The sequence below is a fragment of the Nilaparvata lugens genome, chromosome 13 (assembly GCF_014356525.2).
Source record: "Nilaparvata lugens isolate BPH chromosome 13, ASM1435652v1, whole genome shotgun sequence".
Lineage (NCBI taxonomy): Eukaryota > Metazoa > Arthropoda > Insecta > Hemiptera > Delphacidae > Nilaparvata > Nilaparvata lugens.
The window spans coordinates 18299393-18314123 of NC_052516.1; the positions used below are offsets into that span (position 1 = coordinate 18299393).

The 14731-nt window shown below is 32.2% G+C and overlaps 1 protein-coding gene across 3 annotated transcripts; it reads left to right on the plus strand.

Annotated features, from left to right (window-relative positions):
- The first annotated feature begins 8750 nt into the window (after nt 1–8750).
- Nucleotides 8751–12937, plus strand: LOC111053764. Of its 3 annotated transcripts, XM_039439967.1 has the most exons (4): nt 8753–9133; nt 9682–9762; nt 10269–11706; nt 12639–12937. In XM_039439967.1, the coding sequence occupies exons 2-4, from the start codon at nt 9705–9707 to the stop codon at nt 12643–12645; spliced, it is 1503 nt and encodes a 500-aa protein (XP_039295901.1). In that variant the 5' UTR covers nt 8753–9133; nt 9682–9704; the 3' UTR covers nt 12646–12937. The 3 variants fall into 3 exon arrangements, with proteins under 3 accessions (XP_039295899.1, XP_039295900.1, XP_039295901.1); XM_039439965.1 differs by having other exon boundaries at nt 8751–9133; nt 10269–12937; XM_039439966.1 differs by having other exon boundaries at nt 8751–8994; nt 10269–12937.
- The last annotated feature ends 1794 nt before the right edge of the window (nt 12938–14731 follow it).

The window sequence follows — 14731 nt, forward strand, 5'->3', positions numbered from 1 at the left end:
TCATAATATTTTTGCAATATCAAATCATATATTATGTCAACATTGTTCAGCAATATTAAATAATATCTATACAAAATTGTCACAATATTGAATAATATATCATGTAAATAATGTTTGGCAATATTGAGATAATATCAATACAACATTATTACAATATTAAATAAAAAATTAACTAAATATTGCTAAGCAATATTTAATAATATCTATACAACATTGTCACAGTATTGAATGATATACCATGTAGATATTGTTCAACATTTTCAGATAATATCAATACAACATTGGCACAATATTGGATTATATTTTTGCAATATCAAATCATATATTTTGTAAACATTGTTCAGCAATATTAAATAATATCTATACAAAATTGTCACAATATTGAATAATATATCATGTAAATAATGTTTGACAATATTGAGATAATATCAATACAACATTATTACAATATTAAATTGAAAATTAACTAAATATTGCTAAGCAATATTTAATAATATCTATACAACATTGTCACAGTATTGAATGATATACCATGTAGATATTGTTCAACATTTTCAGATACTAATATCAATACAACATTCGCACAATATTGGATAATTTACCAAGTAAATATTGTTCAGCAATATTTACATAATAGCAATATAACTTTGTCACAATATTGAATGATAATGTGAATATCGCTCAAGTCTAATCAAAATCCCATTGAATTTTTCTACTTGAACCGAAATCAGCAAACCCTTCTTGTTCAAAGATGACATACTTGGTTGGAGTCGAGCTCGAATATGGCTTGTTGGGTATTTAGCTTTTATTGCAAGGGTCAAACAAGTCTAGACTTTGGTTTGAATTCTCCTTGTTGATCAAGGCTGACAAACTGACAAGAGAGATTATATTAGAATAAATCTAGTTCTTTACTTAGGTATGTTACAATATACACTGGCTTATACACTTATTTCATTAATTGACAGTATTGCTAATTATTCAACAAATTTGACAAGGTATGAAAAATAAATGAATGAGAATGAAGATTTAAAGCAATTCAAATAACGATAATATAATATTGTGATGTAACTACATAAATCGGCCGTGTTTCAGCAAATAGTTGTCAGAGAGAGAAAGAGAGAGATAGAGGGAGAGAGAGAGAGATAGAGAGAGAGAGAGAGAGAGAGATAGAGAGAGAGAGATAGAGAGAGATTGAGAGAGTGAAAGAGAGAGATTGGATTAGATTAGAGTTATTTATTTATGTATGTTACAATATTTACTGCTTATACATAAATTGATGGTAATGCTAATTATTGAACAAATTTTACAAAGTATAAAAAATTATTTAAAAAAATAATTAAAAGAGACAGAAAGAGAGAGAGTGAGAGTATGTGAGAGAGAGAGAGAGTGAGAGTGTGTGAGAGAGTGAGTGAGTGAGTGAGAGATTGAGTGAGTGAGTAAGCGGGAGAGAGAGCGGGTGAATAAGCAAGAGGGGAGGAGAGAGAGAGAAGTGATAGAGAAAGCGAGAGAAGATGTTTTGTCCTGTATATATAAGTACTCATCCAACTGCCCACTATCTCTCGAAAGCTTCATGATACAGCTTCTATCTCGTGGCGTACATCAATAAGGCAGATGTACGAAATACCACGACCACCTCAAACCCACAAGCCACTCCCATTTCAACAATGGTGGCCTGATTGACAGTTAGCAGTTGGGCTGTAAAGGTGCCAGCAGCTGATTGTCAGTCAGCCACTGTTCACAGTTCTCAATTCCCTAGGAGAGAACCCTTCTCCATTACCACTTCTCCCAAAAAAAGTAGACTTGGCAGGAAAAAGAAAAAAAAAATTAAAAAAAAAATAAATAAATAAATAATAATAATAGATTATATATAATACATATTTTATACATATTTTAACTTCGAAAATTAAATGGAAATAGAACTAGAATTAGTATATCAGATATTGATCAATATTAGAAAAATAAAAATTAGAGAATAATAAATAAATAAATAAAGATAAAATTGCCAAGCTCTACTGAAGGTCTTATATATCAGGAACCCCCAACTTCAGCACTGTTATTACTTTGAGCAGTCATAGAGCTCCATAGCTCAAGACACTGCCGAGTTAGGGTGCAATGACTCACTCTAACATGTTCCACCAGTAGCGTAGCCACTATCCCTAGTATGTATAACTAAAGCTATTCAACTATAGCTGCAGTATTTACAAAGCAGGGACCTTCTAAACCTTTCTGGATAGAAAAAGTTGAAAAGTAGACAATGATTCCAATTCGCATCAATAGATCAGAATTCAAAAGAGTGTGACACACCACTAACTGGATTTTTGGCTGAGAATCTTCTTGTCTTTGCTGGCAGGTAGCCTACTGAAAACTAAATTCTGAACTGTAGCCTAATACTGCTTCTTCGTTTCGAGTTTCTAGTACATCGCAGTACTGTTCCATAATTTGAAGTAGGCTATAGTACATGAACGATACATAGCCTATTTAGTATAGAGTTCACTGTCACTACGTAATCTGAGTTGTGAGTGAACTGTTTACTTATATCAACCGTTAATACCTGAATTGGATGAGTCATACCTGTATTGCATAGATTTTTCTAATCTTCTATAAGTTTCTATAATATTCCATAGTTTCTCTTATAGAAACATAATAAATGTTGATAATATGAACTTCTGAAGAATGAATTAACGATTGAAATATTAAATGCATAATATAGAAGTTTGATTGTAGGAAACGTGTCGCAAATATAATATAAAGGCAATAACATTTTACAGAACACACTACAGTTTTGTAACACTTTTTGTAGGTGAAAGAGGTTGTCACACTAGTTTTTGGAAGATTTGCAGCTGAAACTCTCATAGCTCTCTTCCTATCCTAATTTATAGTATCTATCAAGATTATAGTAAGTTTACAGCAAAATAATGTAGGCCTACATGTAAGTTTTAGATCTTCATTCAATTATCTTCCGTATCATGTGAATCACGATAATAATTTGTCTGTGTTGATGTTTTAGAGTTATCTGTAATATAGCCTAATTAAGGAAATAATATTGGCTAATAGACAGACGTAGGTGACAGGAAATTCACGAATGACATATCATCACACCAGAACTACTGAGCTGATTGGCTTGAAATATTTTGCATATTGATTCTTAATTTACCGAGGATGGTTATAGGCCTATTTTGAATTCTTGAATATTTCAGTGGGTCAAGTTTTTAATTAGACCGCCATTGCGGAACACGGGTTATCTACTAATTATAATTTTAGAGAATCTCACATCTACAGAGCACACCCAACATACCCCAAATGTTTTCATTACATACTTTATTGGACGACACACTATTGAATTTCATGTTGAAATAAACCTGTATAGATTTTCCTCTTTTGTGCAAATAGAACTTGCTACTGATGTTGAAGAGTCATTTCAGATACGATTCAGACTAAATACTTGAACGATTGTCATTACTTCTCGATAAGCCCAATATTGATTTCATTATTGATACGGTACTGTATTAATCAATTACACGTAAACTTCCAGCACATGTGGAGTAAATGCATCGTTAATTTTGTGTATCAACATATCACAAAAACTATCATAATAATATTGAGAGTATTGAGAGGAGAAAAAAGTATCTTATTTGTATCACATTTTCTAGAAGCTCATCACAGTTCATATAACTCAAACGCTTCAACAATATTTGTCTCTGAAAACAGTCCTGAAAATTTCTTGAAGTTGAAGTTATTATATCCACAAGATAGCTGCATGATTGGTAAACATCTAGGATCTTGGAAAGCTGTTGTTTTTTCAATCTTAATGTTTCTATGTATAAGAAATAATAAGTTTCATCACAACCCATAAAGTAGTTTTTCAGAAATTGTGATAAGTAGTAATTTCCAGAATTCAACAATCAAGTTATTAATTACATAGCCTACTGACTCAATTAATCTACCCAGTAGATCTATATATTAATCAGAGAGCACTTAAATACCTTCAATTACATTGTAGTCGCTTGATTCAATTAACGGGAATCGAAATATTGAATGTCAAAGAATATTAACTTACTGTATTGTCTCTTATGATAAATTGGAGACTATTTGAAAGAAAAATAGACGATATCTCTCAAGTCTTTGAAATGAAATTCACCTCGAAAGTGGAGATATTTCGTATTTATTTCCATTTACAATAATAACAGCATTTACTTTGCACCCAACCACAGCCCTACCACCAGTGACTGGTGTTGTTTTTTTATACTCTTTGCATTTTGGTTCTGTTAACTACTAGAAGATCGATATCCAAAGGGTCTGATTGATACTATGATTCGAAAATTGGTTTTCATGGTTGAGTATTGAAATAGATTAGAGATATCAAATTGAATTCTATGAAAGAAACTCAGGAACCAATTCAAGTAAAGTTGTGAGAACAGCAAATGTTATGCCAACGATACTCCCCTGTACAGGAGTCAATTCAATCATTGCAATTACTACATTTTTGAGAATCATACAGTGATTCTATATTAATCTGTGATTCTTCAAGGCTTGGAATGAGCTTGTAAAATATAACCATCACACAAGAGACACACAATTTTTCATTACACAACAAGAAGGAGAGAGAGAAAATAGCTTACGCCTCACTTACTTCATTCAGGTGCTATACAGCACCTGATTAGCATAGGCTATACAAGCGAAATTATATTGTCAAGATCATTTCGTAGCCGGAGTTGAGAATCCTTTTAAATGAGAATGAATTGCAATTTAGTTTTTTATCTCTTTTCTAATTTGAACCATATTACTAAATTTTGAGGTCTCGCAGCATTTACAAGTCTTCTTTAGTTTTAGTAGGCCTATTTTACACTTTCTCTGATACCGTATCGTATCAATCTTATTCCGGTCGCGTATTAATGGGGAGGATATTATTTTATTACTTTTCCGACAGTTGCATAACTTGGCAAACAGATAATGTATTCAAGAGTTTCAAGTCTCGTTTAATCTGGTGGATTTATAAGGACGGCAGAAAATCGAACGTCCAAAAATCGATGTGTGTAACTGGCTTAACTATCACTGGCTTCAAGAAGCTCAAGAAAATAGTTTTCTTATTATCATATGAAATTACCGGATTGTAGGTATGGAGGCTTGATATTAGAATACCGGTACCGTACAGAAAGTTTTTCAATAGTAGAATCGTTTATTTTTCAGGAATACTTACTTCTACCAGAATCGGTGTTTATTCGATCAGATACATGATCACAACAATAACATTTCTTGCTGAATGATAATTTTATTTCGTGTCTTGAAGTTGGGTGCTACTAGTTTTCCAGTTACACCATATCGAGCCAAAGTTGTGAGTTGGTTGGTTGGTAGTCCAACATGAGAGAGTTGAGGAAGACTCCCTGCCCAATTTTAACACCTGAGTCCACTCTTTGTCGTCAATTGATCATCTGATCAATTTTTGCCTCCTGTTAGGTACCTCCTAGATACCTAGGAGGATTTACCTCCTAGATACCTAGCCAGTTAGGTTGTATGCGATACATAACAGAGAATGAATATTGCTCTCAAAAATTGTTCGCCATAAAATATTATGGTGAACTTCAGAGTATTAGCTTTTGCAGTGAGTAGAACTGAAAAAAATCAACTCAGATCAGCAACCTTTTCTATAGTTTTTTTCTGTCTATATTTCATAACCTCGTCTACCACACCACTCAACCCCTCTTTCTCTATCTATCCAAATGGGAAGGATATTATTCCATATCATTTTTAGAGAACGGACAATTATTGTCGAAACACCGCGATTATGAAGATACGGTACATCGCAATGTTATCGTTATTCAAATTGCATTCAATCTCTATTCTCATTAATTAACTCTTCATATCTTGTAAAATTCGTTTAATAATAAGCGATATTGTCATTCAACGTAAATTAGTGTATAAGCCAGCAGTATAATAATGTATTGTAACATAACATGCATAAATAAAGAACTCTAATCTAATCATGATCCATCATCTCTACACTCTATGCTCTCTCTCTTCTCTATTCAACTGCATATGCTTTCTATTACTATGTTATATTTTCCAGTACGGTAGGCTATATAGTTTGAGTCTCTCCACTTACTTACTACCTGCTCCACAGTTTCGAATAATAGTCCATTCTTTTGTAATAGTGTAGGTCTGTCACCATTGTCCACTGGTCTACCCTCTCTTTCTCAACTCACTCCTTCTCAGTCGGAGTATTTCGCGCCCTTTTTGGTTGGGTTTGCCTTTTGGTTAGTTGTAGTCACTAAACTGTCACAAGGCAGTCGCAAGCAGTGTTGCCAAAAAGCGGGTAATTACCCGAAAAGCGGGTAATGCTGTGGTTAATGGCAGATGGAGGGTAAAAACCGGGTAATTGGAAATGAAAATATTAATCTGTTTTTTTATTTTCACCTTTATAATCTTCCACAAGAAAATTATTTTTCATATTTTCTCATGTTTTTCGACATGTGGAGTGGAAAGTAAGTAGGGAATTCTTGGTTGAATAGGGAATTTTTTGTTGATTAGGGAATTTTTAGTTTGTTGAGGGTAATTTGACGAAATGCGGGTATTTTTTGCTCTGGCGGGGGTAATTGGAAATGTTGGACTAGCAACACTGGTCGCAAGGCCAGTTATTTCAGTTCATCATGTATTGAATACAGATTACAGTTCATGTTTCCAGTGTTTTATCCGGGAATTTATTTGTTTTGAAGTCACTTGATCTTCTATTTCAATGTAAGTACACAATAATATTACTATATTTATGGAAGTTTGAATCATAGACTGATAAAAGTATATCTACTATAGAGTAGCTTGGAGAAAATACACATTATTATTATATTTTATAGATGTAGCTTGTGTTCTGTCTTTCTACCTATATTGTAGGTTCAGTTAATTCATTTTGTTGACTAGTTGAATTCTACCTGACCTGATAGGCTGTAATGAGCTAGAGGACTGAACAAGCTTATATTTTTTACCGGTCATCATACGATAGCCCACAAATTTGGGTTATATATTTAGTCTCTTATTTCAATCGGTATAAGAGTATCAGAGCCTATGATTTTGTCAAATCTTCAGCATTCCAATTTTTTCAATCACTAGCTATTATTTTTTTCGTATTCAATCTTGAATCCAAACCCCTACTTCAAAATTATTATTTTTGCCGTAACTATAAATTCCATTAAATGAAACAGAACTAAGCACTTAGAACAAAAATGATTTACATACATAATCTGCTTTCTAAGTTATTTAATAGAATTTTTTGGAAATGTAAAAAACAAAGGTTACATTATGAATTCATCATATGATATACTTGATCCCTTTGAGAATACTTTAGTTTTGATTTTATCATCCAACTAAAATATATTGTTTTTTCATTGTTCAAAGGAGACGTATGTCGCGTCATGCGCCGATAAAGCTTTGGAAGGGCGCACAATCACGAGTATCATGGGGAAGCTGGTGACCCTTCGTTCCATATACTTTTCGTGGAAAAGAGTTCAACGCAAGGACGACCATGAGATAGAGAAAAAACCATTCAAGGACCTTCTCATAACTAAGTTATGATTGGTAAGATTTCAGCAAATTTATCTTTTTGAAGTTTACTGTGTAGCTTGCTTCATATTTTTCAACAACGCTAATTTGGCAATATTAATATCAGCCAGACAAAATCCACTTGAATAGAAAATACTACTTCACTGACTCAAAAACTTTATTTCGCCATTAAACATGACATCCACAAACACCGTGGTTGAGTGGTAGAGTGGACACTACTGTCCAAACTTCGCCACGACATTGAAATGAAGGAGTCATTCTATTCTATTTAATAAAAAAATGAGTCATTCCATCCAGGATCTGCAATATAGAATATCTAAGTTGATTTTTTCAATTTGGGAGGTGGTCATTATGATGCTGATCGTTACTTAGTATTGGAAATATTAATTGATTTGTAGTAAGCTACAAATCTGGGATTAACACTCCACATAGCCCCCATCCAGATAAATTAGCAAAAATAATATATTTTCAAAATTTACGCCAAAACCCAACACTCTGGTCCACAACTTACAACTCGACATGTGAATACATATATACATATGTATACATATACATATGTATAGATATGTATCGTTTGAAAAATATCAAGTAGCACATGAAATTAGTTTTATATATTCAAATGTATAAACTTGTAAGTTCATCATAAATAGAGTATTTTCTTCAAGTCTTTGGTCTACTATGATAATTTTTATAAACTTAAAAACTAGCATTACACATTGATATACCCTTAACAATCACAATAAATTGTAAACGCACTTGTGCTGGGCCACTATGTAGTGATGCTCAAGTCCTGTTACTCTGAGCCATAAAAACATGAATTGTTTGACATAATATAATAAACTGCCCAATAAATCCATTGAATCAGCGGCCCAGAGAGCCTTGTCCTAATGTTTTTTTTTTCATTCTATGACTATATTATATAGTCTACTACACTGTATTATATACCATACCATAACTCTCCACGACTCTACCTATACTACTCTACATAGTATAGATATTCTGTTATTAGGTAGTAGAATAGAAAGCTGTACTATAATTATTGTTCTTTGATATATTTGAATTGGCTCAAAATTATGTTCCATGATGATGAAATCGAACCATTTTTTCTAAATGAGCTCTATCTTTCCAAATATAAGTAAAATTCTAAATGCTAAGTGTCGAATAAAGTTACTAAACATAACAGGAGGGGGCATATCGTCTGAGAAACCCGAAAATTGTGTAACTCCACTTTTTCATGAAAATGACATTTTGATGCTATCTTGTGGCAATAAATAGTACCTTTCACTTCAGAAAGTAGTGTAAATCCATATAATTCATAGAGTGGTCAAATTAGAAAAAAGAAAACTGTGTATCTCCAACAGCTGGTTTCTGCAAGGAAAGTTGTGTACCTCCATTTTCATTAGAGAAGAGAAAACTGTGTATCTCCCAACAGCTGATTTTTACAAGGTAAGTTGTGTATCTCCATTTTGATTCCGCCACATTGCTGTATTGTGCCTACTGTCTACTAGTAGAATCTAGAATATTATTATCCCAATATTTGAGAGGCAGATATTTGTTTTGTTGTGAATTTTAATCATCTTTAAAGGTAAAGATATTATTTTTCTAATTTTGTGTAGACTTTACACCTTATAAAGCATAATTTGTGATAAAACTAACATTGGAATTATATGTATTCTCTTTTGAATTTTTTGATTACCTAACCATAAAATTAGTAGCCCTTATTAGCCTAATGATTAAGTTACATTCCAAACAAGACCACTATACATTTTGTAACAGAAGATCAATAAGTATTTAGATAAGTTCACTTATTTTGAGCAGAGAATATTTTCATCATTAGGTACTGTGTTGTATTTGATTTGAAATAATTTTCTGAATCATCAGATTCAACAGACAAAACGGAATTGACAAACAACCCACTGTGTGGTTAGCTATCAAATATTTATCCTGTGACATTAACCTATTGCTCATTCAATCTAGAATTTGAGTGTTTGAAGCTAGATTTAAAAAAGTAGGTAGTTAATCTTGTGTTTTATAACATTCATTACTTGAGGTGGAACACTCAGTTATTGATTTTGTAACTTCCATAGAATAATTTTATTGGTAATTATTGACATCAAATTCCAATTGTTTCAGGCTCTATATAAAATAATCAAACCATGAAAAGGAGAGAAAGGATGAAGTCTCGGGGTGAGCTGATTGTGAATTTGGCAATTGGTAGGTCTAAATAGATTACTTTCTTTTTATTGGTAATGGCAATATAATGAATAGAAATCTCGATGATGTCACAACCTCATTAAAAAGTCCTAGCCGTGAGGCCATGAATTATCTTTCTAAATCAAACTTGAGGGTTTAATTGAGACTAGTAATTGCTTCATAGCCAAAGTCTCTTGTTTCTGAAATAATTCTGGTTGTGGCAACATTGAGTTTTATTCAATACAGATTTTGTATGGTAGTTAATAACTCAATGATGACACTATTTTACCAAAAACTACATAGAAGAAAAATGGAATAATCGAAGATACCTTCTGAAAAATTATCTTATTGCATCTCATATTAGACAATCATAGCTCATGAAGCACATTATTCAAATAAAAATATTCTTCGTACTATTAGAGGATGAACGGCATAACATGAGAATCTTGCTGTGAAGAATTTGAGCAGTTTATCAATTGGAATAGGCTATCAGTAATAGCTACAATGTTGTTCATGTTCTGTTTCAGCTCAAAAAAGGAATGACTTGATGAAGGATCGTAATCTCTGTAAAAATGATGCAACACCAGATGAAGATGATTTGAATGTGCTTCACTCACTCATGGACTCTAATGATGGTAGGCCTACATTACATTTTAGTGTCACCAGTGATGGAGTGTTACAATCTTGTGATTCAGAGGATCAATGTGTCAATGAACCTTGCAATGAACTTATTATTTTAGAGGAGACAGTTTTAACAGAAAATTTGCCACTTGACAATGATAATTGTGATTCAAAACCAGGAGATTCTAATGTAAATGATCAAACATGCTATGATACAAATTTAAGGGAAAGTGATGGGGTGTTACAAGTTTGTGATCCAGAAGATCAATGTGTCAATGAACCTTGCAATGAATTTATTATTTTAGAGAAGACAGTTTTAACAGAAAATTTGCCACATAACAATGACAACTCTGATTCAAAACCAGGAGAATCTGATGTTAATGATCAATCATGCTATGATACAAGTTCAAGGGAAAGTGATCACGAATATTATGAAGAAAACTTGGATGATCCTGTTGATGAAAGAGATGAAGAGAATTTCATCGAGAGTGATCAAAATGTGGATCAAAGAACAGAAAGTCCTCAGAGTGTAGAAGATACTCCAATTGATGGAAATTCAAACAAGAAAAATCGGAAAAGGAAAATACATGTAAAACGTGATCCTACCTATTCGAAAAATAAAAGAAGCAGAGAAATAGGTCAGGTGTATGAAAGTAAAAAGAAGATTGATGGAAAGTGGGATTATAAAGTGATCAAACCAAAAAAATTCCTAAAAACACCATGTCAATGCAAATTGGGGAAATCTAAAAGCAAGTTGCAATGCGGCTTGGTTCCAGATGAGTTCAGAAAACAATTATTTCAGAAATTTTGGCAGCTGTCTTGGCTTGAAAAAAAACAGTTTGTGAAAGGTAGCACAGTGTTGGCAGCAGTAAAACGGAGGAGAGGCAATGAAGAAAGATCTAGGCGAAATTTTTCCTTGCAATATTTCTTAAAATACAAAATGGACTCCTTCAGAGTATGTAAAAAAATGTTTATAGGGACTTTATGTCTAGCTGAGAATACATTTCTGAATTGGGTGAAGTCTGATGTGGTTGCTGACAGTGACAGTGACTTTGGCGAGAATGGAAGACCTGAACAAGAAACAAGAAGTGAGCATAAAAAAGTAAAACTAAGTGAAAATGCTAAAATATTCTTCAATTCATTGGCTAAAGTTGAATCTCATTATTGTCGGGCATCATCGTCTAAGCTCTACTTGGAGCCTAATTGGCAGTCAAAAAGAGAATTGTACAGATTTTATGAAAGTGAGTGGTGTGTAAAGGAAAAGCATCAACCAGTAAGTATAACTACGTTTAAAAATGTGTTTGAAGAGTTGAACTTGTCTCTGTTCAAACCAAAAAAAGATATATGCGATGTGTGTGAAGGATATAAAACTAAGAATATAACTGCAGAGAAGTACATGGAACATCAGAAAAATAAGGAAGAAGCAAGGAATGAGAAGGAGAAAGATAAAACAGCCAGTGAAGATGTGGTTTTTACTATGGATCTACAGTCAGTGCTTCTTTCACCAAAATCGAATGTTTGCTCCATGTACTATAAAACTAAATTAGTTGTACATAATTTTACAATTTATAATTTGAAGACTCACGAAGGTTACTGTTTCTTATGGAATGAGACCGATGGTGCCGTTTCAGCAAATGAATTCTCTTCAATTATTGTCAATTTCATCGAAAATGATGTTTTACCCAAAATGACAGATAAATCTGTTAATATAATTATGTGGAGTGATGGGTGCTCAGCCCAAAATCGAAATGTATGTCTTGCTAATGCCCTTCTAAACACTTCAATGAAGTACAAAATCTCCATTATTCAAAAATATCTGCAAAAAGGTCATACCCAGATGGAGGCAGACTCAATGCATTCAGCGATCGAAAGGCAATTGAGAAACAGAATAATCAATGTCCCTGCAGATTATGTAGAGCACTGCAAAAATGCAAGAAAGAAAAATCCTTACCAGGTCAGATACTTGAATTTCGATTTCTTCAAGAATTTTCAATCAATCAAATTTTACACTTCGCTCAGACCAGGCTACAAAGTAGGTGACCCTGTTGTTACTGACTTGAAACAAATACACTACACACCAGAAGGGATTATTTTCTATAAGCTCCAGCATACTTCGGAAGAATGGCTCACATTGAGCAGAAGAAAACGTGCATCGCTGCAAACAATTGCTCATGATAGCATTGATAATTTGTACAAGGAGAAGAGGAAAATAAAAAAAGAGAAGTATTTTCATTTACAAGATCTCAAAAAAACATTAGAGATGGACTTTCATCCATTTTATGAGAGCCTACCTTTTGAGGACAATAATTAAATTTAGATGTCATGTTTCTTGATAGCATATATCAAAAATTATATATGTATGTATTATATATGTAATAATAATGCAAAATGAAGAGAATAAATTATGTGCTTGAATTTCTTTTAACAAGATGGTATCTTAATCAGCCCAACGAAAATTGTGTATCTCCACAATTGCCTACCACTTTCAAGACGAAACTTGTGTAACTCCAGAATATTTTGATGGAATTATTTTCATGCTAATTTCCACTACTAAACAGTTTTCTGGAGCCCTTTTAATCACTAAATGACAACAATTTGATAATAAACTCTGAAACTGATGATCTGAATCAGTTTTTTTGCATCCCTGAAAAATTATCCAAACTGGAGTTACACATTTTTCAGGTTTTCTCTGACGATATGCTTCATTGCACAAGGGTCGAAAATGTGCTAAATCTACCTGCCAAAGGGTATTGTATTGTATTTGCAGTTGTATTGTTCTCGCTTGACCGTCCCATGTCCCCAATGAGATAGGTTTCACCCATTGATTTGATATTCTATTTTTTTGTTTTATTGATTTGAAACACAGAGTCGTCGTTAAAATATTCTAGTAGAATTCATCTAGAAGTGAAAAATTACATTTTTAGGAGAGCAACTGGAAGAATTGAATACCACGAGCTCTTATGACAATAACTTTGTATTTCTAACAGATAAGTGAAGTAAGCATGTTCTTTCCAAATTTAGATGACATTCTTCATAATAATTATTGATTGATTGATTGATAATGTACATAGCTGAGGTTCCAATTTTGTTTTCCTTTGAACTTGATCTGCTGTAGACCTACAGGTCAAATGCTTCCGTTTTGACTTATTTTTGTACCTGAAGTATACAATAAAGATGACATTGAAATCAAGTTGATTCAATTTTTGTTCACAGACATGGAGAAAAGAAGAAGAAACAGTCGTCTGCTGAAGTCAATGAGGACGAGACACTTGAAAATTTTAATTTGGAGCTCCAGCCATAAAATACAATTCGTCGCATTACTATGTTGATTATGAATGTGAAAGTAAAGGATTTATTCATCAATTTTGAAGTTATGTAATTTTTTCACATCCAGCTGAATATACTATTTATTCTATAAAGTAGATTATATGTCAATGATTTTGAATCATTCTGAAGAACTTATTCAATCATTTCTAAAGTGATTAAAGTAGTTTATTAATCATAATTTTGCTCACTTAAAGCATTGTAAATCATTGTAGAGTGATTTGAGAGTAATTTGAAAGTGTTTTTAATCTACTTTGAAATGCTTTGAAGTGATTTGAAAAGTACATAAATCAATGATTCTAAATGATTTTTAAGAACTTATTTAATCATTTGAAAGTGATTTCAAATGATTTTCAAGTAGTTTATAAATCACAATTCTGCCCACTTAAATCATTGTGAATCATTGTACAATCACTTAAATGTGATTTGAATCTAGTTTGAAATGCTTTGAAGTGATTTAAAAAGTACATAAATCGATGATTGTAAATGATTTTTAAGAACTTATTCAATCATTTGAAAGTGATTTTCAAGTAGTTTATAAATCACAATTTTGCCCACTTAAAGCATTGTAAATCATTTTACAATCATTTAAAAGTAATATAAAAGTGATTTGAATCTAGTTTGAAATGCTTTGAAGTGATTTAAAAAGTACATAAATCGATGATTCTAAATGATTCTTAAGAACTTATTTAATCATTTGAAAGTGATTTAAAATGATTTTCAAGTAGTTTATAAATCACAATTTTGCCCACTTAAAGCATTGTAAATCATTGTACAATCATTTAAAAGTAATTCAAAAGTGATTTGAATCTAGTTTGAAATGCTTTGAAGTGATTTAAAAAGTACATAAATCGATGATTCCAAATGATTCTAAAGAACTTATTTAATCATTTGAAAGTGATTTAAAATGATTTTCAAGTAGTTTATAAATCACAATTATGCCCACTTAAAGCATTGTAAATCATTGTACAATCATTTAAAAGTGATTTGAATCTACTTTGGAATGCTTTAAAGTGATTTAAAAAGTACATGGATCGATGATTCC

Coding starts and splice junctions, on each gene's coding strand:
- LOC111053764 (XM_039439965.1), top strand. CDS start 9,705: ATGAAAAGGAGAGAAAGGATGAAGTCTCGGGGTGAGCTGATTGTGAAT. Junction 9,763..10,268: donor GATTGTGAATTTGGCAATTG/GTAGGTCTAAAT, acceptor GTTCTGTTTCAG/CTCAAAAAAGGAATGACTTG.